General features: G+C 40.2%; 1 protein-coding gene across 1 annotated transcript in view; it reads right to left on the reverse strand.

The window, feature by feature from the left end:
• LOC126418593 (Golgi SNAP receptor complex member 1) overlaps nucleotides 1-27,543 on the reverse strand; it is a 50,770-nt gene that overhangs the window by 4,840 nt on the left and 18,387 nt on the right. The window contains exon 5 of the mRNA XM_050085426.1: nucleotides 17,646-17,720. Within this exon, the coding sequence (XP_049941383.1) occupies nucleotides 17,646-17,720 (75 nt within the window). The remainder of the gene's footprint in view (nucleotides 1-17,645; nucleotides 17,721-27,543) is intronic.

Consider the following 27,543-nt stretch of genomic DNA (forward strand, 5'->3'; position numbering starts at 1 on the left):
CATTCATCCTTCAAAGCTACCCACTCTTCTTTTATTGTATTTCTTTCCCCCATTCCTGTCAATCGTTCCCTTATGCTCTCCCTGAAACTCTCTACAACCTCTGGTTTAGTCAGTTTATCCAGGTCCCATCTCCTTAAATTCCCAACTTTTTGCAGTTTCTTCAGTTTTAATCTACAGTTCATAACCAATAGATTGTGGTCAGAATCCACATCTGCCTCTGGAAATGTCTTACAATTTAAATCCTGGTTCCTAAATCTCTGTCTTACCATTATATAATCTATCTGAAACCTTCAGTATCTCCAGGCCTCTTCCTTGTATACAACCTTCTTTCATGATTCTTGAACCAAGTGTTAGCTATGGTTAAGTTGTGCTCTGTGCAAAGTTCTACCAGGCAGATTCCTCTTTCATTTCTTACCCCCATTCCATATTCACCTACTACATTTCCTTCCTTTTCCTACTATCGAACTCCAGTCACCCATGACTATTAAATTTTCGTCTCCCTTCACTATCTGAATAATTTCTTTTATCTCATCATACATTTCATGATTCTCTTCATCATCTGCAGAGCTAGTTGGCATATAAACTTGTACTACTGTGGTAGGCGTGGGCTTTGTGTCTTATCTTTGCCACAATAATGCGTTCACTATGTTGTTTGTAGTAGCTTACCTGCACTCCTGTTTTTTTTTTTATTTTTATTTATTATTAAACCTACTCCGGCATTACCCTTATTTGATTTTGTATTTATAACCCTGTATTCACCTGACCAGAAGCCTTGTTCCTCCTGCCACCGAACTTCACTAATTCCCACTATAACTTTAACCCGTCCATTTTCCTTTTTAAATTTTCTAACCTACCTTCCCAATTAAGGGATCTGACATTCTATGCTCTGATCTGTAGAACACCAGTTTTCTTTCTCCGTGATAACAACTGAAAAATTCCTCACCTGAAAACATTAATACACTATACCTCCTTCTGAGGACACTTGTGATGAAGCAAGTAGGGATAATTTTAATTCCCCTCCTGTTTTGCCATCTGCCTCCTTAAATTCGTTTTTCCACTTTTAACAATTTACCATTAACATACATGAATATAATCTGCATTTCCATAAAAGAGAAATGTTGGCCCTCAGTTTTAAAGAATGTAACACCAGATCTGATTTTTGCGCTTAGTGTTAGGTATGTGATTGATTTTCTGATTTATTTTGACTATTCCTTGTTACTATCTTTTGATATAGGGCAGAATCAGTAATTGTTTCGTAACTGAAATTCTATTATTGACTTACAAACAAATATAAATTCCGTACTAATTATAAACATTTGGAAGACGAAATGCTTGTAGTCTTAAAGTATCTATTTATCTCTATTTGAAAACATGTTAGCAAAACCAGCCCTTCATTAATTCCACAGTAATTAACAGTTTTGTAAAAAGTATTGATTGCATAACTATATATGTTAGTTACATCATTTAAACAAATAATATGGCCTAAATCTTGCAGTAGATGAAAATGTTCAAAGACGGAATTTTTCAATGTATTCAGTTAATTTAATGAGTTAAGTTGTAATTGTAATTTCTGAAAATTAAACTTCAAACAATGTGCAGTTTCAGCACCTATTATTGTGGTGATATACAAGGGCCAGTTTCTGGTCATGAGACAGTCAGTCCAGAGCCGAGTTTCAGACGAGAAACCTGTGCTGCTTAGAACGACAACAATGCATAAACTTAACAGTAAAATAAGTGTTACACCAATAGACCGTGTGTTAAAACACTGACAATGTCTGCTCCATATGTACATTTCTATTCTTCAAAAACTGTGAACTTTGTGGTTAGGTTTTTACTGCTCTTAGATGTTCAATAGTAAACTACTGTAGCAGTATGTGGAGGTTCCCTGCAAACTATTAACGAGGCACATCGAAAGTGAAACAATAGTGCACTGGCCATATAACTGTATTATTGCGGGGGTTGTGAACAGTGAAATTAAAGTACTGTGAAATCAACTGTGCACCTGTCGGGTACATTATTTACAGTAGTCAGTGTCGGAATCCACAACCCGTTTTTCAGCCAGTGTAGCAACACAGCACATCGACACTGGGGACAACAAACGAAGAAATAAATACAGCAGGTGGAACCAATACATGCTCTCTGGCCCTGATGCACTGCTGTCGACACCGACACGCATCATTTTTTTGCAGTACAGCAGCCGACCGTTGGCTCCTCAACATGCTGCACGTTGGCATTGTTGCCGTGGTAGATTCCTTAGTCCATAGAACCACTGAACTGATCCATCCTGTCATCACTTACTACCCTGCTACTTGAAGTAACAACTTCTGACAGAATTCACCCACTGATTTATTTTTATGGGTATAAATTTATATTATTTGTAGTTTACTGGCTATGGTACCTTGAAAAATCTAGTTTAGTTGAGTGTGCTCTCATACTAATGGCTTCTGGGACAGTGTAATTAAAGAAGCTATTGAAATAAAAACCATTGAAAGCTCTCTTATTAAAGATTACAGGTTACAGCTCACCACAGTGTGGGATCCAGCAATCGCATGGTTGAAGTGGGTGCACTGAACATGGTGTCAATGTATGCCCATGTATGGTGATGCTGTAGGCACAACTAATGTCACAGCCAGCAGCTAGTGTAAATAAGAGTGTATCCGCAGCTCATCAGCAGACACTTCACATGACAGTGGCCAAGGAGTACTTGGTCAGAAGATAGAGGCATTTTTAACCACTTGAATAGACTGGAAGCTCAAGAACATTGTATTCAAAATTACTGCAACAAAACTGTACATTCTTACAGCATAAATTTAAATTGCCTGGGTTTCAATTATCGTCTTGTTTTCCTGTCCAACAAATTCAGGAAGCCCAACAACAAGTTAAATAGTACAGGAAATTGGCCACAGAATATCCTTTGAAGAACAAAAAATTTGTCAGCTGACCAATAATAAACAAAAACGCAGTAGAAGAACAGAAAATGAAAATCATAGGTAAATTTATATATGTAGATGGAATCATAAAATTTAAGCTCAACACGAAACCTATGTGGCAATACAGAATTAACAAACTGATAAAAGTACACTGTATGACAAAGAATACAAACAATAAAAAAGGCCTTACGAGAATAGTGGAGAAATTATGGAAAACTAAGAGCAACACTAACTGGATTACAGACATCATGGAATGTAAAAGAGACCTACATTTACAATAGAAGATTTCACAAGTGGACAATAGCGATCAGAAATGGAGTGAGTACAAGTCTAATGTGGAGGACTGCACACACCAGAAATCCAGGTGCCACTGTTACATCAGTACAATAACACTCGCTTGCTTGCTTGCTTCCTGCTGTAGTTCCACGAGTATGACGAGTCTGAGAATGGTGGTGCTGCAGTCAATTCCTACTCATTGACTATTTCTCTCTTACCAAAGCATGTAGAAGTACAGGGCTACTCATGATTTAGTACGACTGATTTTCAGGGTCAGATGGCCCTAATGAAGCTGTGTTTTTTGAGACTGTGGAGATGACGCAAAATGAAAATTAAGTCATGTAGTATACAGTTGTACATGTGCTCCATTCACTACAATGTTTGATGCTATAGTCCATGCTACAGATTAAAAACATTCACAGTTCATGCAATGCAAACAAACTGATTGCATTCTTATTTATTCCACCTTCACCACAAGAAAACATATATGCTCTATCAAACAAAAACTGGGCCCAGAGCAACATCTCTGTTATGTCGCTGCGACCAAAAAGTGTGCTATTTGTGTATTCTTTTCAGCATGGCAACTTGCTTTTTTCGAATAATAGCAAAGTGTGGAGCTCACCAATCACTACTGTAACTTTCTCAAAACCTGCTGTAAATTTCAATAATTAATCATCATTTAGAGAAAACAATTCATTATTGTTTCCCACACTGTTCTCACAAACTCACCAATGTGCCGAAAGTGTATGTATGTCAACATAATTGTTATACATTTTCTGAATAGAAATTAAATATTAAGATAAATTTACAGCAGTCTTTGAAAATTTTTTATTCATATTTATATACACATGCACACACATACACACACAGATATAATTTATATTGACATATAGTAATTGTAGTAATCATCATGCCCAATACTACCCACGTAGCGGCAATGTGGCAAGCCCTCAGTTACACCTGCAAACTCGAATACTTGCTCTCCTATCTTTGCCGGTATAGTCCATTTGTAACCAACAACAGACTCAAGTCATGAGTTTTCAGTTAAACAGGCAGCGATGGAGACTTGTGAGTCTAGTCTCTGAGTGTACAGAAACAATGTAGGATCCGCTGGTGAATTTAAAGTAAGTACACTTGTACAGAACTCATTTCTGTTCTCTAATGGGCACCTCTCATCCTGGACTCTGAGTGACATGCCCTTCCTTTTTAACCTTCCCAAACCTATACTCCTCTCCCCCGTGAGGAAGGAATAATAGTTGCAGAAGGTAGGATAGTGTGTGTACTTTTTGTGTGTGTCTACTGACAGTACTATACATTTCACTATGACAAAAATAGAACAGACTACAAACTATGATCAACAGACAGACATCCGACAAAATGTAATAGTACTGGGTCATCAGGAATTTGAAAACATTCAATATAAAGTTAAATAACTCATTCAATGTACACCATAAAATGAAATAAATAAAAAAGAAATCACAAATGTGAAAGTTTTCAACTTTGTTATACATTTTTTTCTGTGTAGGTATCTCCAAACAGAAAGCACTTTGGTAAAAAAAATTCAATTCAACATACACTATGTGATCAAAAGTATCTGAACACCTGGCTGAAAATGACTTACAAGATCGTGGTGCTCTCCATCGATAATGCTGGAATTCAATATGGTGTTGGCCCACCCTTAGCCTTGATGACAGATTCCACTCTCACACGCATATGTTTGATCAGGTGGTGGAAGGTTACTTGGGGAATGGCAGCCCATTCTTCATGGAGTGCTGCACTGAGGAGAGGTTGGCATTCCAATACATCCCAAAGGTGTTCTATAGGATTTAGATCAGGACACTATGCAGGCCAGTCCATTATGGGGATGTTATTGTCATGTAACCACTCCACCACAGGCAGTGCATTATGAACAGGTGCTCGATCATGTTAAAAGATGTGATTGCCATCCCCGAATTGCTCTTCAACAGTGGGAAGCAAGAAGGTACTTAAAACATCAATGTAAGCGTGTGCTATGATAGTGCCACACAAGATAACAAGGGATGCAATCCCCCTCCATGAAAAACACCACCACACTATAACACCACTGGGAATTCGCAATACCCACACCCTGCCATCAGATCGCCACATTGGGTATGATGATTCGTCACTCCACACAACGTTTTTTCACTGTTTGATTGTCCAATGTTTACACTGCTTACACTAAGTGAGTCATTGTTTGGCATTTACAGGCATGATGTGTGGCTTATGAGCAGCCGCTAGACCTTGAAATCCAAGTATTCTCACCTCCTGCCTAACTGTCAAAGTACCTTCAGTGGACCCTGATGCAGTTTGGAATTCTTGTGTAATGGTCTGGATAGATGCCTGAATATCACATATTATGACCCTCTTCAACTGTCGGCGCTCTCTTGTCAGCCAACAGACAAGGTCGGCCTGTATGCTTTTGTGCTGTACATGTCCCTTCACATTTCCACTTCAGTATCACATCGGGAACAGTGGACCTAGGGATGTTTAGGAGTGTGAAAATTTCACGTACAGATGCATGACACAAGTGACACCCCATCACCTGACCAAGTTCGAAGTCTGTGAGTTCAGCGGAGCACCCCATTCTGATGTCTAACGACTACTGAGGTTGCTGATATGTAAGTGGCAGCACAATATACCTAATATGAAAAATCTATGTTTTTGGGGATGTCCGGATACTTTTGATCACATAGTGTGTATGAGGAGGGGGCAGAGGTCAGAGGGAGGGGGGGGGGGGGAGTAAGTAGTTTGTTATAATGAAACCTAATGGGATACAGGTACTTTCTGTATTAACAGTCATGAATTTGGCTGCAAGAATTGTAAGTGTGTCAGCATCCACCAGTACCCTTGGAAGGTAGTCAATAACATATTTATAATGATGGCACTTCAAGAAACATCCACACAATTCCAAAAACTGGAGAGCAACAAATCAGGTAAAATTACAGTGTGATAATTGGCTACAAAACAAACCAATGCAAGTTAGCCGAATAAGTCTTTATTGAAAATGGTAGTAAAGAATAAGAAAAGATTGTTTTATTCACAGTATTTTGGATTCAGGCTAGTCTTCATTCTCAGACACAGGAAATATTCTGTTGAAAACTGTTGAGAAACATGGGGGGGGGGGGGGGAGGTTGGGTCAACACTGTCAAGTTGTGCTTGACCAAGAACTACTAGACAGGCAGGGAGTTGTTGTGGAGAGCGTTCTCATGGCGCAACTACTAGTACTGTATTCACAATCTCCTTCCACATTCTGACAACCCATTGTTTTGTGACTCTTCATGCTTTCCCAGCGGATATATTGTAAATAGTCTTCAAGGGTTTTCCGCCAGATCACTTTGTGCAAATTCCACAATATTTCCTCAGAGCAACTGTCCGGCATCTTCAGGTGGTTCAACCTTGCTGGCGGCTAGGTACGACTGACAGTATCTGCACATCGACGCCCCGTTTCTAGAACATGCGCATGATGAATGTGCAGGTGTGGAAATCTCGCATATGAAATAATTTGCAGATAGATGGTGCCATATTCAAACTCTCTCTGCCGAAAATCGCAAAGTGGCTCTCCTGCACGTGCACTGTACGCTGCGTTTGCCAACAGTGTGGCCAGATGTTACTAACCAACAGCTGTACTAGACCAACGTTATGACGGGTCTGTTATCGAATAATCTTGCTTTTCATGTTGTAATTTAACAGCAGCCAATGTAGGGTTCCAGGCTGTCCTCAGCTGAAATCCTGCATCCTTGTTGATGAGATTATCAGCTGTATGGATATTACAATGATGCATTCCCAGAAAGATGATGCCGGGGGTAAAACTGCCGTTTTTTCATAAATCATCCAATGTCCTGCACTCAGACAGTGTTCCACAATGGCCAACTTTTCCGGTTGACGAAGATATGTATGACGTTGATGATCATAGCAGCATTCTTGTACTGTATGGCATGTCTGACCTATATATGCTTCCCCACACTGACAAGGAATGTTGTACACCCAACATTTCCTCAGGCCAAGGTCATCCTTAACAGAACCCAATAGCATTCTCAGTTTTGCAAATGGTTGAAAAACACACTTAATTCCATATCTTACGAGAGCTCTTCCGATTCTTGATGACGTGGCACCAAAATACAGCAAAAAGGCCAAAGTGGTGGACGTCTTCCTATCTTCATTCCGCTCCATAGATTGAACTCGCCTGGGCCTGAATACATTACGTATCTGTCTCTCAGAATAACTGTTTTGTCGGAACACTGTCTTCAAATATTGTATTTCACTTGACAGGCTTTCAGGATCAGATAGCAGATGTGCTCTATGAACTAACATACGTAATGCACTACCACATTGTGCAGGATGAAGGCAGCTTGTGGCCTGAAGATATAGATCTGTATCCGTTGGCTTGCGTTACACGCTGTGTCCCAAGGTTCCATCTGCTTTCCTTCATACCAAAACATCAAGAGAAGATAAAGTACCATCTTTTTCCACTTCCATTGTGAAGTTTATACTCAGATGGAGCAAATTCAGATGCTGAAGAAATGTAGGTAGAGTATGAAGTCCATGTGGCCACACCACACATGTATCATCCCCATACCACAAAAAACAAGAGGGTTTGAGAATGGCTGACTGTAGTGATTTTTCTTCTAAGTCGTCCATAAAATAATTGGCCACTGCAGGAGACAGAGGGCTTCCCATGGCAACACCGTCCACTTGTTCAAAATATTGATCATTAAATAAGAAGTATGTTGAAGTAAGCACGTGTTTAAATAACTATGTCCTCCTCAAACTTGTTGCTAATGAGCTCCAAAGAGTCCTGCAAGGATATCTTTGTAAATAAAGACACAACATCGAAACTTACTAGGAGATCTGACGACTGCCATCTAAGAGTTTTCACATGACCTTTGAGATCTTCAGAGATGTGAATGTGATGGTCACACTTGCCTATGAACGGTCCCAATAGTGATGTCACGTATTTGGCAACAAAATAAGTAGATGCTCCTATGTTACTTACAATGGGATGGAGAGGCGCCCCATTCTTATGGATCTTGGGTAGGCCATAGAGTCTAGGAGGAACTGCAGCCTGTTGACGCAAACCCTTAAAGACTTTCACTGGAATTGAGCTCTTCCTGATGAGTTCCACAGTCTTTCTTGGATCCTACCTGTCTGATCACTTTTTAATTTACTATACGCAGGATTGTCGAGCAGTTTGTATGTATTGCTGTTACATTCTGTGCATGAGAGAAGCACAGTAGCATTTACTTTGTCAGCAGGTAAGATGACGATGTCTTGATCTTCTCTCAATTCTCATAAAGCATTTCTTTCAGCTGAGGTGATGTTAAAGTTGGACATCTTAGATGAAGCTTGAGTCAAGATGTGGCATGTATCATGCCTAATCTCTTTGGCAGCATCTTTAGGAAGTTTTGAAACAGCCTACTCCATTCCACGAATCACATCTTGGATGGAAATGGTCCCTGGTGTAGGTGCAAACACCAATACTGCAGCATCGTCCAAAGTCTTCTCCAGGAGATCAAACACGTTACGTCTTCTTGGCAAGTCTTCTTGCATTCGGGCTTCGAGTCAACCATATTTAGTCATTTGATGAACCTTAGCTTGTCAGTCCAGTCAGCCAGCGCCCAAGTTGCGCTGTCTACTCAGCTCCAGGATACCGCTGAAAGGTTTTCCGAAATCTTCAGTTGGAGTGATAGTAATTGTTTGGACACCAAGAGCAATTCCTGACGTGTATAGAGCTCCCTGCCGCCGTTGGATAAGCAGCTGCAGCAGCAAGTCGTATACTCCTAGCTCACTCGTTTGTTACATAGTTTAATTCTTACTTTATTTGCGTGTGTTTGGTACTTGAATTGTTTAATTCATAAATTTTGGGCGTATTATAGTATTTGAGAGTTGTAGCATCGCGTTTTAGTACCTGAATAGTGTAAAATCGCGTAGTCTCCTTCCGCCGCCGAGCAGTGTCAGCAGTGCGCAAATAGCAGCATTACTGCATTAATTAGGCAATCTTGTATTTTAATAACCGTTTAAATTTTGTGTCGATTGGTTTGCGCTCTCTGTAGATTAGTTCAGACTTTCTTTGCACAACAGTTTTTAGCATGGATAGGGACTGCAACTGCTGTGTTCAGATGCAGGCTGAGTTGGCATCCCTTCGCTCCCAGCTTCAGGCAGTGTTGGCTTCGGTCACACAGCTTGAGGCTGTTGCCAATGGGCATCACTGTGGGGTTCCGGATGGGGGTTTGTTGGGGATGGCCAGCTCGTCCCACGGATCCCCCGATCGGACTACGACTATGGTTGCCCGGGATACTGCCCGCATTGAGGCTGATGCCTCACCTGTGGTAGAGTGGGAGGTCGTCTCAAGGTGTGGCAGGGGGCGAAAGACATTCCGGAGGGCTGAACGGAAGGCCTCTCCAGTTTGTCTGACGAACCGGTTTCAGGCTCTGTTTCAGGCTGATACTGATCTTCGGCCTGACATGGCTGCTTGTCCTGTTCCAGAGGTTGCCCCTCAGTCTGCAAGATCCGGGCGGTCGCAGAGGGTGGGCTTACTGGTAGTCGGGTGCTCCAACGTCAGGAGCGTAATGGGGCCCCTTAGGGATATGGCAGCAAGAGAGGGGAAGAAAACCAATGTGCACTCCGTGTGCATACTGGGGGGAGTCATTCCAGATGTGGAAAGGGTCCTTCCAGAATGAAGGGTACAGGGTGCACCCATCTGCAGGTGGTCGCTCATGTCGGCACCAATGATGTGCGTCGCTATGGATCCGAGGAAATCCTCTCTGGCTTCCGGCGGCTATCTGATTTGGTGAAGACTGCCAGTCTCGCTAGCGTGATGAAAGCAGAGCTCACCATCTGCAGCATCGTCGACAGGACTGACTGCGGACCTTTGGTACAGAGCCGAGTGGAGGGTCTGAATCAGAGGCTGAGACGGTTCTGCGACCATCTGCTGCAGATTCCTTGACTTGCGCCATAGGGTGGTGGGGTTTCGGGTTCCGCTGGATAGGTCAGGAGTCCACTACATGCAACAAGCGGCTACACGGGTAGCAGGGGTTGTGTGACGTGGGCTGGGCGGTTTTTTAGGTTAGATGGCCTTGGGCAAGTACAGAACGGGCAACAGCCTCAACGGGTGCGGGGCAAAGTCAGGACATGCGGGGACCAAGCAGCAATCGGTATTGTAATTGTAAACTGTCGAAGCTGCGTTGGTAAAGTACCGGAACTTCAAGCGCTGATAGAAAGCACCGAAGCTGAAATCGTTATAGGTACAGAAAGCTGGCTGAAGCCAGAGATAAATTCTGCCCAAAATTTTTACAAAGGTACAGACGGTGTTTAGAAAGGATAGATTGCATGCAACCGGTGGTGGAGTGTTCGTCGCTGTTAGTAGTAGCTTATCCTGTAGTGAAGTAGAAGTAGATAGTTCCTGTGAATTATTATGGGTGGAAGTTACACTCAACAACCGAGCTAGGTTAGTAATTGGCTCCTTTTACCGACCTCCCGACTCAGCAGCATTAGTGGCAGAACAACTGAGAGAAAATTTGGAATACATTTCACATAAATTTTCTCAGCATGTTATAGTCTTAGGTGGAGATTTCAATTTACCAGATATAGACTGGGACACTCATATGTTTAGGACGGGTGGTAGGGACAGAGCATCGAGTGACATTATACTGAGTGCACTATCCGAAAATTACCTCGAGCAATTAAACAGAGAACCGACTCGTGGAGATAACATCTTGGATCTACTGATAACAAACAGACCCGAACTTTTCGATTCTGTGTGTACAGAACAGGGAATCAGTGATCATAAAGCCATTGCAGCATCCCTGAATATGGAAGTTAGTAGGAATATAAAAAAAGGGAGGAAGGTTTATCTGTTTAGCAAGAGTAATAGAAGGCTGATTTCAGACTACCTAACAGATCAAAACGAAAATTTCTGTTCCGACACTGACAATGTTGAGTGTTTATCGAAAAAGTTCAAGGCAATCGTAAAATGTGTTTTAGACAGGTACGTGCCGAGTAAAACTGTGAGGGACGGGAAAAACCCACCGTGGTACAACAGCAAAGTTAGGAAACTACTGCGAAAGCAAAGAGAGCTTCACTCTAAGTTTAAACGCAGCCAAAACCTCTCAGACAAACAGAAGCTAAACGATGTCAAAGTTAGCGTAAGGAGGGCTATGTGTGAAACGTTCAGTGAATTCGAAAGTAAAATTCTATGTACCGACTTGACAGAAAATCCTAGGAAGTTCTGGTCTTACGTTAAATCAGTAAGTGGCTCGAAACAGCATATCCAGACACTCCAGGATGATGATGGCATTGAAACAGAGGATGACACGCGTAAAGCTGAAATACTAAACACCTTTTTCCAAAGCTGTTTCACAAAGGAAGACCGCACTGCAGTTCCTTCTCTAAATCCTCGCACAAACAAAAAAATGGCTGACATCGAAATAAGTGTCCAAGGAATAGAAAAGCAACTGGAATCACTCAACAGAGGAGAGTCCGCTGGACCTGACGGGATACCAATTCGATTCTACAAAGAGTACGTGAAAGAACTTGCCCCCCTTCTAACAGCCGTGTACCGCAAGTCTCTAGAGGAACGGAAGGTTCCAAATGATTGGAAAAGAGCACAGGTAGTCCCAGTCTTCAAGAAGGGTCGTCGAGCAGATGCGCAAAACTATAGTCCTATATCTCTGACGTCGATCTGTTGTAGAATTTTAGAACATGATTTTTGCTCGAGTATCATGTCGTTTTTGGAAACCCAGAATCTACTATGTAGGAATCAACATGGATTCCAAAAACAGTGATCGTGTGAGACCCAACTCGCTTTATTTGTTCATGAAACCCAGAAAATATTAGATACAGGCTCCCAGGTAGATGCTATTTTCTTGACTTCCGGAAGGCGTTCGATACAGTTCCGCACTGTCGCCTGATAAACAAAGTAAGAGCCTACGGAATATCAGACCAGCTGTGTGGCTGGATTGAAGAGTTTTTAGCAAACAGAACACAGCATGTTGTTGTCAATGGAGAGATGTCTACAGACGTTAAAGTAACCTCTGGCGTGCCACAGGGGAGTGTTATGGGACCATTGCTTTTCACAATATATATAAATGACCTAGTAGATAGTGTTGGAAGTCCCTTGCGGCTTTTCACGGATGATGCTGTAGTATACAGAGAAGTTGCAGCATTAGAAAATTGTAGCGAAATGCACGAAGATCTGCAGCGGATAGGCACTTGGTGCAGGGAGTGGCAACTGACCCTTAACATAGACAAATGTAATGTATTGCGAATACATAGAAAGAAGGATCCTTTATTGTATGAGTATATGATAGCGGAACAAACACTGGTAGCAGTAACTACTGTAAAATATCTGGGAGTATGCGTGCAGAACGATTTGAAGTGGAATGATCATATCAAATTAATTGTTGGTAAGGCGGGTACCAGGTTGAGATTCATTGGGAGAGTCCTTAGAAAATGTAGTCCATAAACAAAGGAGGTGGCTTACAAAACACTCGTTCGACCTATACTTGAGTATTGCTCATCAGTGTGGGATCCGTACCAGATCGGGTTGACGGAGGAGATAGAGAAGATCCAAAGAAGAGTGGCGCGTTTCGTCACAGGGTTATTTGGTAACCGTGATAGCATTACGGAGATGTTTAACAAACTCAATTGGCAGACTCTACAAGAGAGGCGCTCTGCATCGCGGTGTAGCTTGCTCGCCAGGTTTCGAGAGGGTGCGTTTCTGGATGAGGTATCGAATATATTGCTTCCTCCTACTTATACCTCCCGAGGAGATCACGAATGTAAAATTAGAGAGATTAGAGCGCGCACGGAGGCTTTCAGACAGTCGTTCTTCCCGCGAACCATATGCGACTGGAACAGGAAAGGGACGTAAAGTGCCCTCCGCCACACACCGTTGGGTGGCTTGCGGAGAATAAATGTAAATGTAGATGTAGATCCTTTCTCTCACAAGTGCCGCACTCGCCCATCGTTTAATTCTAATGGCAGCTGCAGAATTTATAACTGTTTAAATTTAGCAAACATAGGGATGGTTTGCTTGTCGTGGCATCTTAGTAAAACTGAGGGCTGCTTAACAATCTACCTCTCTTGCAACGTAACTTGTCAAACTCACATACATTCTTTGCCATCTCCTCCCCGTAAAGGTACCAGATGTGACTCATCAAGCTTTCCTGGCAGATATGTTGTAAATAGTCTCCTTCATGGGTTTGTCACCAGATCAGTTTGTGTAAATTCCACAATATTTCCTCAGAGCAACTGTCCAACATCTTCAGGTGGTTCAACCTTGCTGGTGGCTCAGTACAACTGATGGTATCCGCACATCGACACCCTGTTTCTAGAACATGCGCGCGATGAATGTGCAGGTGCGGAAATTGCGCATACACAATAATTTGCAGATAGATGGTGCCATATTCAAACTCCCTCTGCCGAAAATTGCACAGTGGCACTCCTGTGTGTGCGCTGTACACTGCTTTTGCCAAAAGTGTGGCCAGACGTTACTCGCCAACAGCCATTTTACACCAATGTTATGACAGGTCTGTTGTCATTTAATAAGAAATGGTATCCAAGGAAGCTAGTGAAATGTGTACATCGATATGTATGGGGCAGGATGTGTACCTAATATGTTTCAAAATGCCACACATACAAATGGTATTTTCTGGTCCTCATAACTCGGGTTCTATTGGTGATGAGATAGCAGGGTCGAGTTTTTCGTATAACCATTCATATACCCAACAAAAGGATAGTCTTAGTGTCACTATCCTATACTACAGGATTAAAGTACAAGTACTACGCACTTCCCCCTGTTTAGGTCGTTTTGCATTTGATGTTGTCTACGGTGGTCTTGATGGCACTTAGTGAGGCACTTTTAGTTCATGGGCAATTCCTCAGAATAACCCACAAAAGGATTTATTTTTATTTATTTATTTTTTTTGCTGTCACCAACAGGCCAAAACCCTACGGAGTACTTAGAGTCAGTTGTGCACAGCAAATGGCTGAAATTTTTAGATATATTTCAAAGATTCAAATCTTGAACAACCTTGAAAATTTTCTCAATATCTTTATCCATTTGCAAAATACTGAGGCACAAAGCTACCCTAATTCTATGCAAAAAATACAGTACAAGGCGAAAATCTAAATAATAAATAATAAATAATCACAACAAATTGCTCAAATTTCAATGGTATGTTCTCTAGGTGTTTATCTAGAGGAGCCATTTCCCAGTTTCCAAAAAATCTTTATCTGTTATTGAGAAACATCCCAAAAACTTGTTTTTTGGGTACCAAAATCCAGCTCTGGATTCTGAGATGGCTATGCATAGTGAATGGCTGAAGTTTTTAAGATATGTATTCCTTAGATCTTGATCTTGAACAACCTTAAAAATTTTCTTCATATCCCTTTCAATTTTTGAGAAACAGAGGTTCCAATTTACCCTGCTTGTACACAAAATATGCATGTAAAATCCAGTGTGAGATGAAAATGTAGTTCATAAAGTGACATGATATGCTGTAAAGCATCCCTGTTATGATCTAGGAGCCACACATTGTAGTACTGAAGCACATTCAAAATTTTTGTGTGTATAAGATCCAGTCTGAGGCATAAAAGTAGTTTTCCGTTATTTCAATTTTACATAAATAAACAATCTAAATTTTACTAACCAGTACATTTCTTTTCATACAAATCACATGCCCTGCTGCAGCAGAAAATGCTCCTATCGGAGCGCAAAAAATGTGAATATGTTCCTTTTTATTTAAAAGACTGACTGAAAAGTGGGGTACCAGTGCTCCCTCCTACCTTCCTCAGCACGTTTCAAAAATTTTCCAATAATTTTGGCATGCAAACATATTTGTGCGTTCTTGTACAGAGTGAGAAGAACACAGCGGCAAAGAAATGGAAAAGTAATAAATACAAGAAGACAGTAGACAGTGGGTGTGGTAAGGAAAGAGCAAAGATGAGAATGGCAATGTGATAGAATGGCAGTGGAACACTGTTGACAATGACACAACAGTGCTAGGAAAAGAGTGAAGGAGACAGTGCTAGCAGGAGAAGGAATAAAGACAAGGAGAAAGAGGAAGTGGGTGAGAGCCAGTTATAATGAAAGATAAATTATATGACAATGACAATGAAGAAGAAATGGATAATGACAATGAGAAGAGACAGCAGCAGTAGGAAGGAAGGAATGAGATATTAGCAGTAAGATAGAGCAAGAGGGAGATCGTGACAGTGAGACTGTAGCAGGGGGACAGAACAAAGGAGACTGTGGCTGTGACACAGCAGACAGTGACAGACAGACACAAAGAGATGATGTCAATGAGTCAGGCAGAATGAGTGAGTGAGAAAGGGCAACTGGGAATGGTCAGTTATGAGCGACTTCAAATGATGAACTAGAGAGTGTGAATGAGTTACATTTAGGGGAGTTTGAGGTGAGTTGCATGTTAAAGAAGTGCAAATATGTTTGCAGGCCAAAAGTTTTGGGAAAGTTTTCAAGGTGTTAAGGGAAGTAGAATGAGGAAGCTGGTACCCCACTTTTCAATCAGTCTTTGAAAGAAACAGGAACATAGTTGCATTTTTTGTGCTGTGATGCAGCATTTCTCTGCTGGTGATAATCCTCATTTAAATGACAGGCAGAGAGAAGTATGAGGTACTGGCAGAAGTAGAACTGTGAGGTCATGTTGTGAGCTGTGCTTGGGTAGCTCAGTCAGTTGAGCACTTGTCCATCAAAAGCAAAGATCCAAGTTTCAGTCTCAGTCTGGCACAATTTTAATCCGCCAGGATGTTTCAATAATGTCCAGATTGTTCTAGTTTTATTCTTGGTGTGTTTTATTTATCGAGAATAGGGCCAAGTCTGACATTTTTTATAAGAGACTGAGAATTTTAAAATACTAAATGGTAACGGGCATTTCAGTTCTTGTCTATAGCTTGTCCTATAAATTAGGGCATGCTGTCTCTTCCTAGGGCAAGATACTTTAATGAGAGAAGTTATCCATCCTTATCTTTGTTTTGATTCAATTTTACACTTATTTATCTGAGAGGACAACAAGATTCAAAGTTCTGTAGGAACATGTTTAAGAAAGAATTATATCTTCTTCTACATTGTTTGCTTTAGAAATGTCTCCCCTGTTTTTTTCCTGTATCCTCTTTCCAAACACTTAATGTCTGGCATGAGCATTCAAGGAAATTACGATTATGGTGTAATAATTACCTTTGAGCTTATTGACCTTAGAATTTCCTTTTTATCAAAGGAAAAATAAATATTAGCTTGTGATGTGATGTCAATTTCAGTTCATAAACCGTTAAGTGTGTAGCGTAAAAATACATTGACTGCTGGGAAAGAGACAGAAAAGACAGGAAATTCATGAACACAGCCCAAGGATGGCCCACATTAATCTTCAGTCTCGCAATTGATATTTTACATTCTTCAAACAGAGTGCTCCGCTTGTAATAAAGTTATTGCCCTCCGATGTAATCTACACTTCATGCTACACTTATGGATATCTGTCACCACAGCTAAGACTACACATTCACATTCATTGCCAATTCACAACCAAACTGTAAACTTTCATGTTAATCTAGACCTCTCAGTATAAGACACATCCATCTGTAATGATAAACAAGATTTAATGTTTCTGCTGAAATCCACACTAACTTAGCAAATAAATGTAATAATATGTCATACACCTGTAACAATATTGTCAATATGAGGAAATCACAGAAAGTGAAGGATGGGCCATCCACACAATGTGAGGACTTTTGTATTTTCCTGGATATGTATATAAATACATATCCAGGGCACTTCGAAACTACCGTACAAACTTTGGGGACAGATTCCTTACACCAAAACCAGAAACAATGTTCAGTAAATATGGGCTCTAAAATGCACAGCTATGAGCACTTTTTTATCTTCGTTACTGTGAGATACATCTCTTCTACTGACCAAGTGCTCACTGTTTGTAAGGTATGCATTTTAGAGCCCATGTTTACTAGACTTCTTTTTTTTTTTTTTTTTTTTTTTTGTTTTGGTGTGTAAGAAACTTATTTCCAAAGTTTGTAGAAGTATTTTTAGAGCACTATCTATAGTTAAAAGCTTGTGTACTGGCTACTTCGTATCATCCTTCCACTGGCCCTTTCAACCTAACATGACTATAAGTTTATGTTCAGAATATTCGGTTACTGCTACAATTTACATCAAATGTCAACAAAAATTTTCTTTTTGTAAATGATGAATGTTTCAAAACTGATTACTAGATTAATTTCCTGTTGTCGCAGTGCTTCAAAGTAAACACTGCATAAAATAAGAGTTAAATTTTGCATAAAATCTACTCCAGATTACCAAGAACAGCCACTATGGTAAAGTACATCTTTAATTTTTACTTACATGAAAAGAAAGTACTCACAGCATATTGTGATGGAAAAATAAGCAATACTTACTTTCGAACATGTTCGCTTTCCTTCAGGTACATATCCATTCGTCTATTCAAGCCACCAGATGAAGATTTGAAAGAACTGTGGAGGGAGAAGTAATAAAATAAACATTTGGACGATCAAAATCAGGCCAATCAAAACAGTTTTCAAGTGATGAAGTGGAAATTACACTGTTGCCTATTTACTAGCTATATTTACCAAAAAGTATTACTTACCCTGACTGAAACAAGATATTACAATTATGATTTTGTATTCACATATTTATTGCAAAAACAGATGTTTACATGAGAGTCTCTCACTTCTATGTACACCATTCAAAACATTTGTAATACAGAAATTAAAGCTGTAAGCACGTTCAGTTTTTATGATACCAAAAATAATCAAATGGATAGATAAAAAAAAATCTACTCACCAAGTGGCGCGTGCGCGCGCCCACACACACACACACACACACACACACACACACACACACACACACACACACACACACACAGGTTTAACTTTTACAAGCTTTCAGGGTCAGTGGCTCCTCCTCCTGGCAGAAGAGTTGAAGGGGAAGGAAGTAAGGGCGGTGAAGGAAAAGGAGTGGAGAGGTTTAGGGAATGGGGTACAGTTCTGAAAAGTCACCCAGAACACCGGGTCACGTGGGACTTACCGGATGGGATGAGAAGCAGAGACTGATTGTTGGGGACTGCACTGCATGAGATTTGAAAACCTGAGAGCTTAAAGGTGGAAGACAGATAATATGCAAGACAGGGATTACTACTAAAACATCACACACGAGTTAATAAGACTGAAAAGCTAAGAGAATTGTATACAATTAATATTTCAATCAGCTACTTCAACAAGGCCATGACTTCCTAAAATCATGCCCTGAAGTGAGATCCATTCTGTCTGAGATTTTGCCCACCACACCTAGAACAGTTTTTTGTCACCCTCCAAATCTCTGCAGTGTCCTTATCAGATCTTACACTACATCTGCACCCCATCTCTCAACCTTTTGGCTCCTACCCGTGTGACTGCCCGGCTTCAAGACTTGCCCTATGCACCCTCCAACCACCACCTATTCCAGCCTTGTAATGGCAAAACATATACTCCAGACAGAAGTAAAGCTGCGAGGAGGGAGCGTGAGTCGTGCTTGGGGTGCTCAGTTGGTAGAGCACTTGCCCGCGAAAGGCAAAGGTCCCGAGTTCGAGCCTCGGTCCGGCACACAGTTTTAATCTGCCAGGAAGTTTCAAAACATATACTATCAAAGGGAGAGCCACCTGTGAAACGACAAGTCATATACCAACTTTTATGTAAACACTGTTCGGCCTTCTACATCGGCATGACTACCACCCAGTTATCAGTCAGGATGAATGGGCATAGGCAAAAGGTGTATACTGGCAACACACAATATCCTACTTCAGAGCATGCTCTACAACATGACAGTCATGACCTCAATACCTGTTTCACCACACATGCCATCTGGATTCTTGCCCCAGACACCAGTTTCTCAGAACTACACAGGTGGGAACTAGTGCTATATGTCCTTTGTTCTCGCTACCCACCTGGCCTCAATTTGTTACTTCCTTCTGTCTCAGAATTTCTTCACATTAACTACCCCTATCCTCACACCATTTTAGTTTTCTACATCTTTCATTTTCTGACCTGTCTACTATTCGCCACCCCCTCCTACCTCTGTTACATACAATGCTCTTAGCTTTTCACTCTTATTAACTCGTGCATGACGTTTTAGTAGTAATCTCTGTCTTGCATATTACCTGTCTTCCATATGTAAGCTCTCAGGTTTCCAAATCTCATCCAGTGCAGTTTCCAACGATCAGTCTCGCCTCCTCATCCCGTCCGGTAAGTCTCCCGTGACCTGGATTTCTGGGTGACCCCTGCCACTGCTTGGTAAGTAGATTTTTTTATCTATCCATTTACATTGAAAGGAGGATATAAGATGAACATCAACAAAAGCAAAATGCGGATAATGGAATGTAGTCGAATTAAGTCTGGTGATGCTGAGGGAATTAGATTAGGAAATGAGACACTTAAAGTAGTAAAGGAGCTTTGCTATTTGGGGAGCAAAATAACTGATGATGGTCGAAGTAGAGAGGATATAAAATGTAGACTGGCAATGGCAAGGAAAGCGTTTCTGAAGAAGAGAAATTTGTTAACATCGAGTATAGATTTAAGTATCAGGAAGTTGTTTCCGAAAGTATTTGTATGGAGCGTAGCCATGTACGGAAGTGAAACATGGACGATAAATAGTTTGGACAAGAAGAGAATAGAAGCTTTTGAAATGTGGTGCTACAGAAGAATGCTGAAGATTACATGGGTAGATCACATAACTAATGAGGAGGTATTGAATAGAATTGGGGAGAAGAGGAGTTTGTGGCACAACTTGACAAGAAGAAGGGACCAGTTGGTAGGACATATTCTGAGGCATCAAGGGATCACAAATTTAGCATTGGAGGGCAGCGTGGAGGGTAAAAATCGTAGAGAAAGACCAAGAGATGAATACACTAAGCAGATTCAGAAGGATGTAGGTTGCAGTAAGTACTGGGAGATGAAGAAGCTTGCACAGGATAGAGTAGCATGGAGAGCTGCATCAAACCAGTTTCAGGACTGAAAACCACAACAACAAACATTTACATTATACTGTCAATTTTTATGATTGTATCGTACGCAAACAAATCTGCCTTGGGTGGTTTATTTCTAAAAGAGAGACATTGCAACTGTTGTACTCCGTAGGTGCTCAATTGTTTTTAGAACTCCTTTACTCTCCATATGGTTTTTCCTGTACAACGTTAGAGTTTCTCATCATGATCACAAGATTGTTTCTAAATCATTACTCTGTATTGGCCACACAGCTGAAACCAAATCATTATCTGCCAAAGCCATTTCCCCCATTTCATGGCAAAATTATTGCAGGTAAATATTGTCAATTTCCCAAACTAAGCAGCTTTACAGCTTTAATGCCAAAATTTTATATTGGATATGACATCTAATGAAATTAGAGAGCTTCTGAATAAAAAGTTCCAACAGGTGAAATCCTTGGAATTCATTCAGGCATTTTTCATCATGATTCAAGTTTAAGAAAACTAATATGCATCAGAGTTCAGTTATAACACTGGGAAATTGGAACAAAGAAAATAGATATTAAGCAATAGGAATCATTTCTTTCATTACTACTTTACCTTTGGGCCACAGCAGTTAAAGTATGTCTTTTTAGTCATAAGCCATCCAAGGCAGTTTTGTTTGCATACAATACAAGCATAACTATATAATAGAAGGAAACATTCCACGTGGGAAAAATTATGTATAAAAACAAAGATGAGGTGACTTACCGAACGAAAGCGCTGGCAGGTCGATAGACACACAAACAAACACAAACACACACACAAAATTCAAGCTTTCGCAACAAACTGTTGCCTCATCAGGAAAGAGGGAAGGAGAGGGGAAGACGAAAGGAAGTGGGTTTTAAGGGAGAGGGTAAGGAGTCATTCCAATCCCGGGAGCGGAAAGACTTACCTTAGGGGGAAAAAAGGACAGGTATACACTCGCACACACGCACATATCCATCCACACATACAGACACAAGCAGACTGCTTGTGTCTGTATGTGTGGATGGATATGTGCGTGTGTGCGAGTGTATACCTGTCCTTTTTTCCCCCTAAGGTAAGTCTTTCCGCTCCCGGGATTGGAATGACTCCTTACCCTCTCCCTTAAAACCCACTTCCTTTCGTCTTCCCCTCTCCTTCCCTCTTTCCTGATGAGGCAACAGTTTGTTGCGAAAGCTTGAATTTTGTGTGTGTGTTTGTGTTTGTTTGTGTGTCTATCGACCTGCCATCGCTTTCGTTCGGTAAGTCACCTCATCTTTGTTTTTATACATAATACAAGCATAACTGTTACACATCAGGTCAGGAACTGAATAATATCATCATGTTGTGGATGCAAGTAACTTACGGTTCTCAGTTAACATGTACCAAAGATAATAATTACAATAAACATTATAGAACAAAACATTCTATTTAAAGGTAAATTATTTGTGCTCAACTTGTGCACGTATAGAAAGAATGGCGAAGAAAAAATTACTAACATTTGAACTCATTTCTGCTGTCTATTAGAGGGAGGCTGCTTATAAGGGGGATAGCATGCATGGCAGACAGGGGTACAGCTGTATGTGAGAAATGAGCTAATGTGAACTGAACACCACAGATAAGAATGAAAGATGTACTATAACGGAGTAATCCCATTTGTGCAACTGTGAGAAGTTGATCTTGGTGGGAAGGGTATGGATGGCACGGGCTGTGCAGCAGTCATTGACATCAAATATGCTGTATTTGGAAACATGCTCTGCCACTGGGTTCTCGACTTTGTTATTTGCCTCAGTTCGATGGTGTCCATTCATTCTGGTGAACAGCTGGTTAGTGCCATACCCACACAAAAGGCTATGCAGAAATTACGGCAGAGTTGATTTACAAGACAGATACACCTGTAATAGGATTTGAGTATAATGGTGTGGTTGTATGTGGCATGTGTTGCACCTGAGTATTTTACAGGAACATGGCCACTTTAGCAAGAAGTTGGAGTTGACAGTAAACAAGTTTAAATCATAGTTCCCAGCACCTGGCAAAAATTACTAGGTCATTTATCTTCTGCAAATACAAAGTTTGCTATAGTACTTCATGCAGAAGTAATTATAAACAGTTTAGCTGATTAACGGACAACATAGTAAGACATTCTGAACCTAGTGTTTAGCTGAGGCATCATGATTTGCACTCTATTTCCATCCTCCAACCAACATAAGACATTCCTAGCAGCAAAGGAATCTCATTCCCTGTGCACTGACAAAGATGATACCAGCAGTCAATGATATTATTGGAGGGTGAGTTGAACAAAATAACAATTTTTTTTTTTATCTTAATGATGATAAATCTATGAAGAGCTTTGAGTGATAACAGCACTTTCAGTGCATATCAGAGAATATTCTGTCACTGGTGAAAATTGTGTTTTGCTGCTGGAAGGAACTATATATGAACACTGCTATGAGTGTACCTGACAGAGAAAAACACTGATGAAACAAAAAGGTACAAAAAGTGAGACAGTCCACATGTGAACTCAATGGAACAACTAAAAACATCTAAGATCACAAAGGACATAGTACAGTTGGATGACATCCTTACAGAAACAGAAAGACAGGTGTGTAAAAGAAGGGCACAAAACAAATGAAAGATGATAGAATGAAGGCTTTCACGATCAGATGATGCTACTGCTGGTAAACCTTTTGGGATATAAGGTCGTGGTCCATGAAACTCTTCTGTTTCTAATGTTTTGCCCAGACCTGCACTGGACATCTTCAGAGGTGTTGCTGCTCTGTTGAATCCTGCTGACTGATGGGTCAGCCATCTGAGAGCGACATGTATACTGCACTATAGCTAATTTCTATAGGGAGAAAACTGAGCAGTTAGCTTTAGAAAAAGTAAATAAGAAACCATCTTGCTGGTACTGTTTTGTAGATAACACATGTTTGGTATAGTCGTACAGTAAAAAAGCTTTGGACAAATTCTTTGGTCTTCTAAATAACATAAACCCAAAAATCCAGTTCACCATCCAAATATAAAATGACAACAAAATACTTTTCTTAGATGTTTTAGCTATGAGACAGGCCAACAGACGAATCTTCAGGTTTTTCAAAAAGTAACGCACACAGATAGATATTTATACATGAACTCTAATCAACACCCACAACAAATGAGAGGTGTCATTAAAAGTCTTGCCGAAAGGGCCAAAAGGATTAGCATACTAGAATACCTGGATCCTGAATTAAAACATCTAAAGCAGGCTTTTGAGAAAAATGGCTACTCAGGAAAGAAGGTAAACAGAATTATACATCCAAACAACGGAAGGCTGAAGGACAAGCATGGAAAACAACAATGGAAGAATACAGTTTCTCTCCCTTTTCTTAAAAAAGTAACAGATCAGATCTGAAAGATTTTACAGAAATGTTACATTACGCTGGTTTTTAGACCAACAAAGAAGATGATATGTGAACGATACACACACTTCTCTGTCAACATGTGGCATATATAAAATTCAGTGTACATGTGGTAAAGTTTATATTGGAACAACAAAGAGAAGCATGAAAACACAGCTAAAGGAGCTCAATAGTCTTCACCGACTATGGAAAATAGACAAATTGGCTGTAGCAGATCATGATCTTCATCCAAGAAGTCACGAAGTGAAGTTTTCTGAAAGAAAAATTTTATCTACAACAAACTATTATCCATGGCTATGTAGAAAAGCCATTGAAATATATAAACATAGAGATGATTTTAACAGAAAAGAAGATACCATGAAACTTAGCAAAATATGGACAGAACTTCTGCAGAATCACTACACAGTTCTTTATCTTTGACAAGGATCATCTCTGCTTATGTGCAACTCCTGCCATGCCTCTTTTCTACAGTATACATGTCGCTCTCAGATGTCCAACCCATCAGTCGGCAAGACTATGAAGAAGCAATGCCTCTGAAGATGTCCAGTGCAGTTCTGGATGAAACATTAGGGGCAGAAGAGTTTGGTTGACAATGACCTTATACCCCGAAAGGTTTACCAGCACAAATGAAATAACTGTAAAGGTTGAGGAAGAAGACTGGCAAACAAATGCTAGTAATGGAAGGAAAAGGAACTCAAAAAGGTGTGGATGTTTGAAGAAAAGAGTATCTGAGAAATGTCCAATAAGGCTTTCAAAAACTGGAAAGGAAAGGGAAGGGGATGGGGGCAGTTTATTTACCTGCAAGTAAGGCCTTATTCAGCTATTAGAAAGAAATTTTGCTGATTTAGAGATCTGATGAATCTTACTGAGTCTTTTTCCCATGGTCAACACCATCAGAATGATTTATACTAACAAACACTTAATGGTGATAAATTATACTGTACATGTGAAATTTGTTTTTCCATATTCTAATCTCCTGTTTACTTGTTCCATTAAATTGTTTTGATTTTCTTGTTTGAAATGCTTGTGACAGTTTTCATATGCCAACTGTGTGTCCACTAGAATTATACTGAGTTATGACCTATGTGGTTGTTGTCAAACACTGTGTCAACCACTAAGGATACAATTATAGTTCACTACAGAGTACACATGGCTGGAACCCTTTCAAAATCCAGTTCAATAGGCCCAGAAGATTTATGACAAGGACTTCATGTATAGTGGAAAGGAGTGGAGGTGACTGGAGACAGACATTTAGTCAAAAAGTTTCCCTTGAAGTGGGTCTTGTTGTGATATAATTATACTGTCTCCAGTTCAGGAAGGAACATGTTTGCAATTTCTCATAATAATGGTTCACATTTTGGATTACTATCTAAAAACTAGCCAGGTGCAAGTAGGTCTCATGCACTGAGAGTTCCCTACAAACTTAATTATGAATACACGCAGCACATAAATTCCAAGAATTGAGAATCTCTGCAACTTTTTCCTTTTATTGACATCAGTTCTGGCAAGGTATCGGTCTCACGGATTCAAAGATCTTTGAGAATGTTTTAATTTCAATAATATTAATGTGGTAGTCATGCAGGAGGCACGCGACCTTTATTAAGTTGTATGTGAAATGCCACATCTTGGTTCAGTAATCGCTCCTGGATATCTGATGATGGATAAATTCTGAAATGCGTCATATGAGCGACAAACTCATTCTTTGCCAGATGTTTGACTGACCCAGTCAGCTTGAATGCAGAGCTACCGATTGTTTTAATTTCAGTTTTGACACCAGGAAACAAATGGCAAAAGAAATATTTTTTCTACTTACCATAAAGAAGACACATCAAGAGTTTCCATTGCTTGAAATGTTTTTTTCTACGCAATGTAATTTCAAATTAACAATTTTCGTTTTTTTCACTTTACTTGTACTGTGAAACCTTGCTTCTTGCTAAATTCCATGATTCTAGGTCAACAAGAAGTACTCTATAGGTTTTGATGAATGAGTTTGCGAGTATCACAATAAATGACATAAAGGGCTATGCCTTTTGATTGCACTGACTTAGAAGCTTCAATTACTTACACTGCCAAGGTACAATATCTCTTGGTATGTGACACACATTTCAATGTGATACATCTACGTGTTCCTGAGAAAAAGAGCTTTCAACAGCCTGACAGACAGACAAAAAACTGATCCTATAAGTTTGACACACGCACACGCACACGCACGCACACACACACACACACACACACACACACACACACACACACACACACGCACACACGCCAACCCAACCCCACATGTGTGAAAATTGCATTTGCATTTGTGTGTGTGTGTGTGTGTGTGTGTGTGTGTGTCTTGTATTTTTCAACAAAGGCCTAAATGGTCAAAAGCTATAATAGTGAGAGTCTTTTCGTTGTGCCTATCTGCGACTCAGCATCTCTGGTATATGGTGAGTAGCAACTTTTTTCTCATAATATTGTTACATTCCATCCTGGATTTTCCATTGTTGGATTAAAAAAGACATTCCGTAGCTTGACATTTAGAACAGCCAAAGGCTGCTGCTTTCCATTTGGCGGGTTTTGTCAGTTTTCTTCTTTATTCTTTGTAAGTTTAAATTAAAGTAAGTGAAAGTGCAAATTTCATAATTTATGACTGTATCATTTTCTGGAACATGACAATAACATCTAGACCGCCACTTGGGTCCTAATTGTGTTAAAAAGCATGCGCATCTACACCATGTCTCACAATTCTTACAATAAACAACAGCAAAGAACCTGCAGATGTTTACATGTGCTGTGAGCAAGATTTTTAAACTGTATTGGATAATTAATTTGATATTGCACATGTTGTTGGTCTTGGCAAAGTGAAAATCAACAAAGACAAAATATTCTTACAGCAACAAAGACTATCAGGGCATTTGGGTCATTAAGCAGCAGTACATAAGAAATTAGCTGAAAATGAAGATTCTTCAAGACAGAGAAAGATGGGGGGGGGGGGGGGGTGAGAGGGGAAGGGGCAGACACACAGAAGATACTTTTTGTGTACGACTGAATTCCAAGCATGATTATTTTCCATCCCTAGCTCAAGGAAAACAGTATTTCTCTGTACATCTGCAAACATACTCTGGTAACTGTGAAGTGCATGGCAGATGGTACTTGGCATGGTGCTGCATACTAGGCTTCCCTCTTGCTACTGTCCCATATGTAATGTGGGAAGAATAATTGCTTAAATGTCTACGTGCATGCTGTAATTGGTCTCATCCTGTCCTCATAATCCCTATGGGGACGATGCATAAAAGCCTGATGAATACCTCTACATTCTCCAGTTAACCCTGGTTCTTGAAATTTGTAAGCAGTATTTCACAGGATAATTTGCACCTATCTTAAGAGCCTGCCCAATTCAGGTTTTTAATTTCTGTGATGCACCTCTATGGGTCAGACTAATCTGTGCCACCCTTTGTACACATTTAATACCCTCTGTGGAAAAGTTTTTGTGTGTGGAAGTGTGTATTTGTGAAGAGAAAATTTAGCGTGTTTGAAACCTAGAAGAAAAATTTCATCTCTGAAGGATGTGAATCAGACAGCAGAAAGAGCTTTCAAACTGATGCTAGGTATTCAAGGACTGATAACAACCAAGGAGCAACAGAAACAACTTGAATTGGGTTGCATACTAGAGCATAGAAAGCCCTATCCAAATCGTAAAAATGTTACTTCAAAAAGGAAATACCCTGATTCTAATAAAAGTGAATATTATTATGCTGCTGTTTACTACACCTTTAATTTACCCATTATAATTTAGTTGCCAGTTTACAGCAGGATCAATATTTAAATTTCAGCACAAAACTTTTAAAGTGATTTGGCATGGTCTCCCATCACAGTTAGCTAAATTTTTGTATCTGAATATGCTTTAGTAGTGTGAAAATGTTTAAAGAA

Source organism: Schistocerca serialis, chromosome 9 (genome assembly GCF_023864345.2).
Source record: "Schistocerca serialis cubense isolate TAMUIC-IGC-003099 chromosome 9, iqSchSeri2.2, whole genome shotgun sequence".
Taxonomy (NCBI): Eukaryota; Metazoa; Arthropoda; class Insecta; order Orthoptera; family Acrididae; genus Schistocerca; species Schistocerca serialis.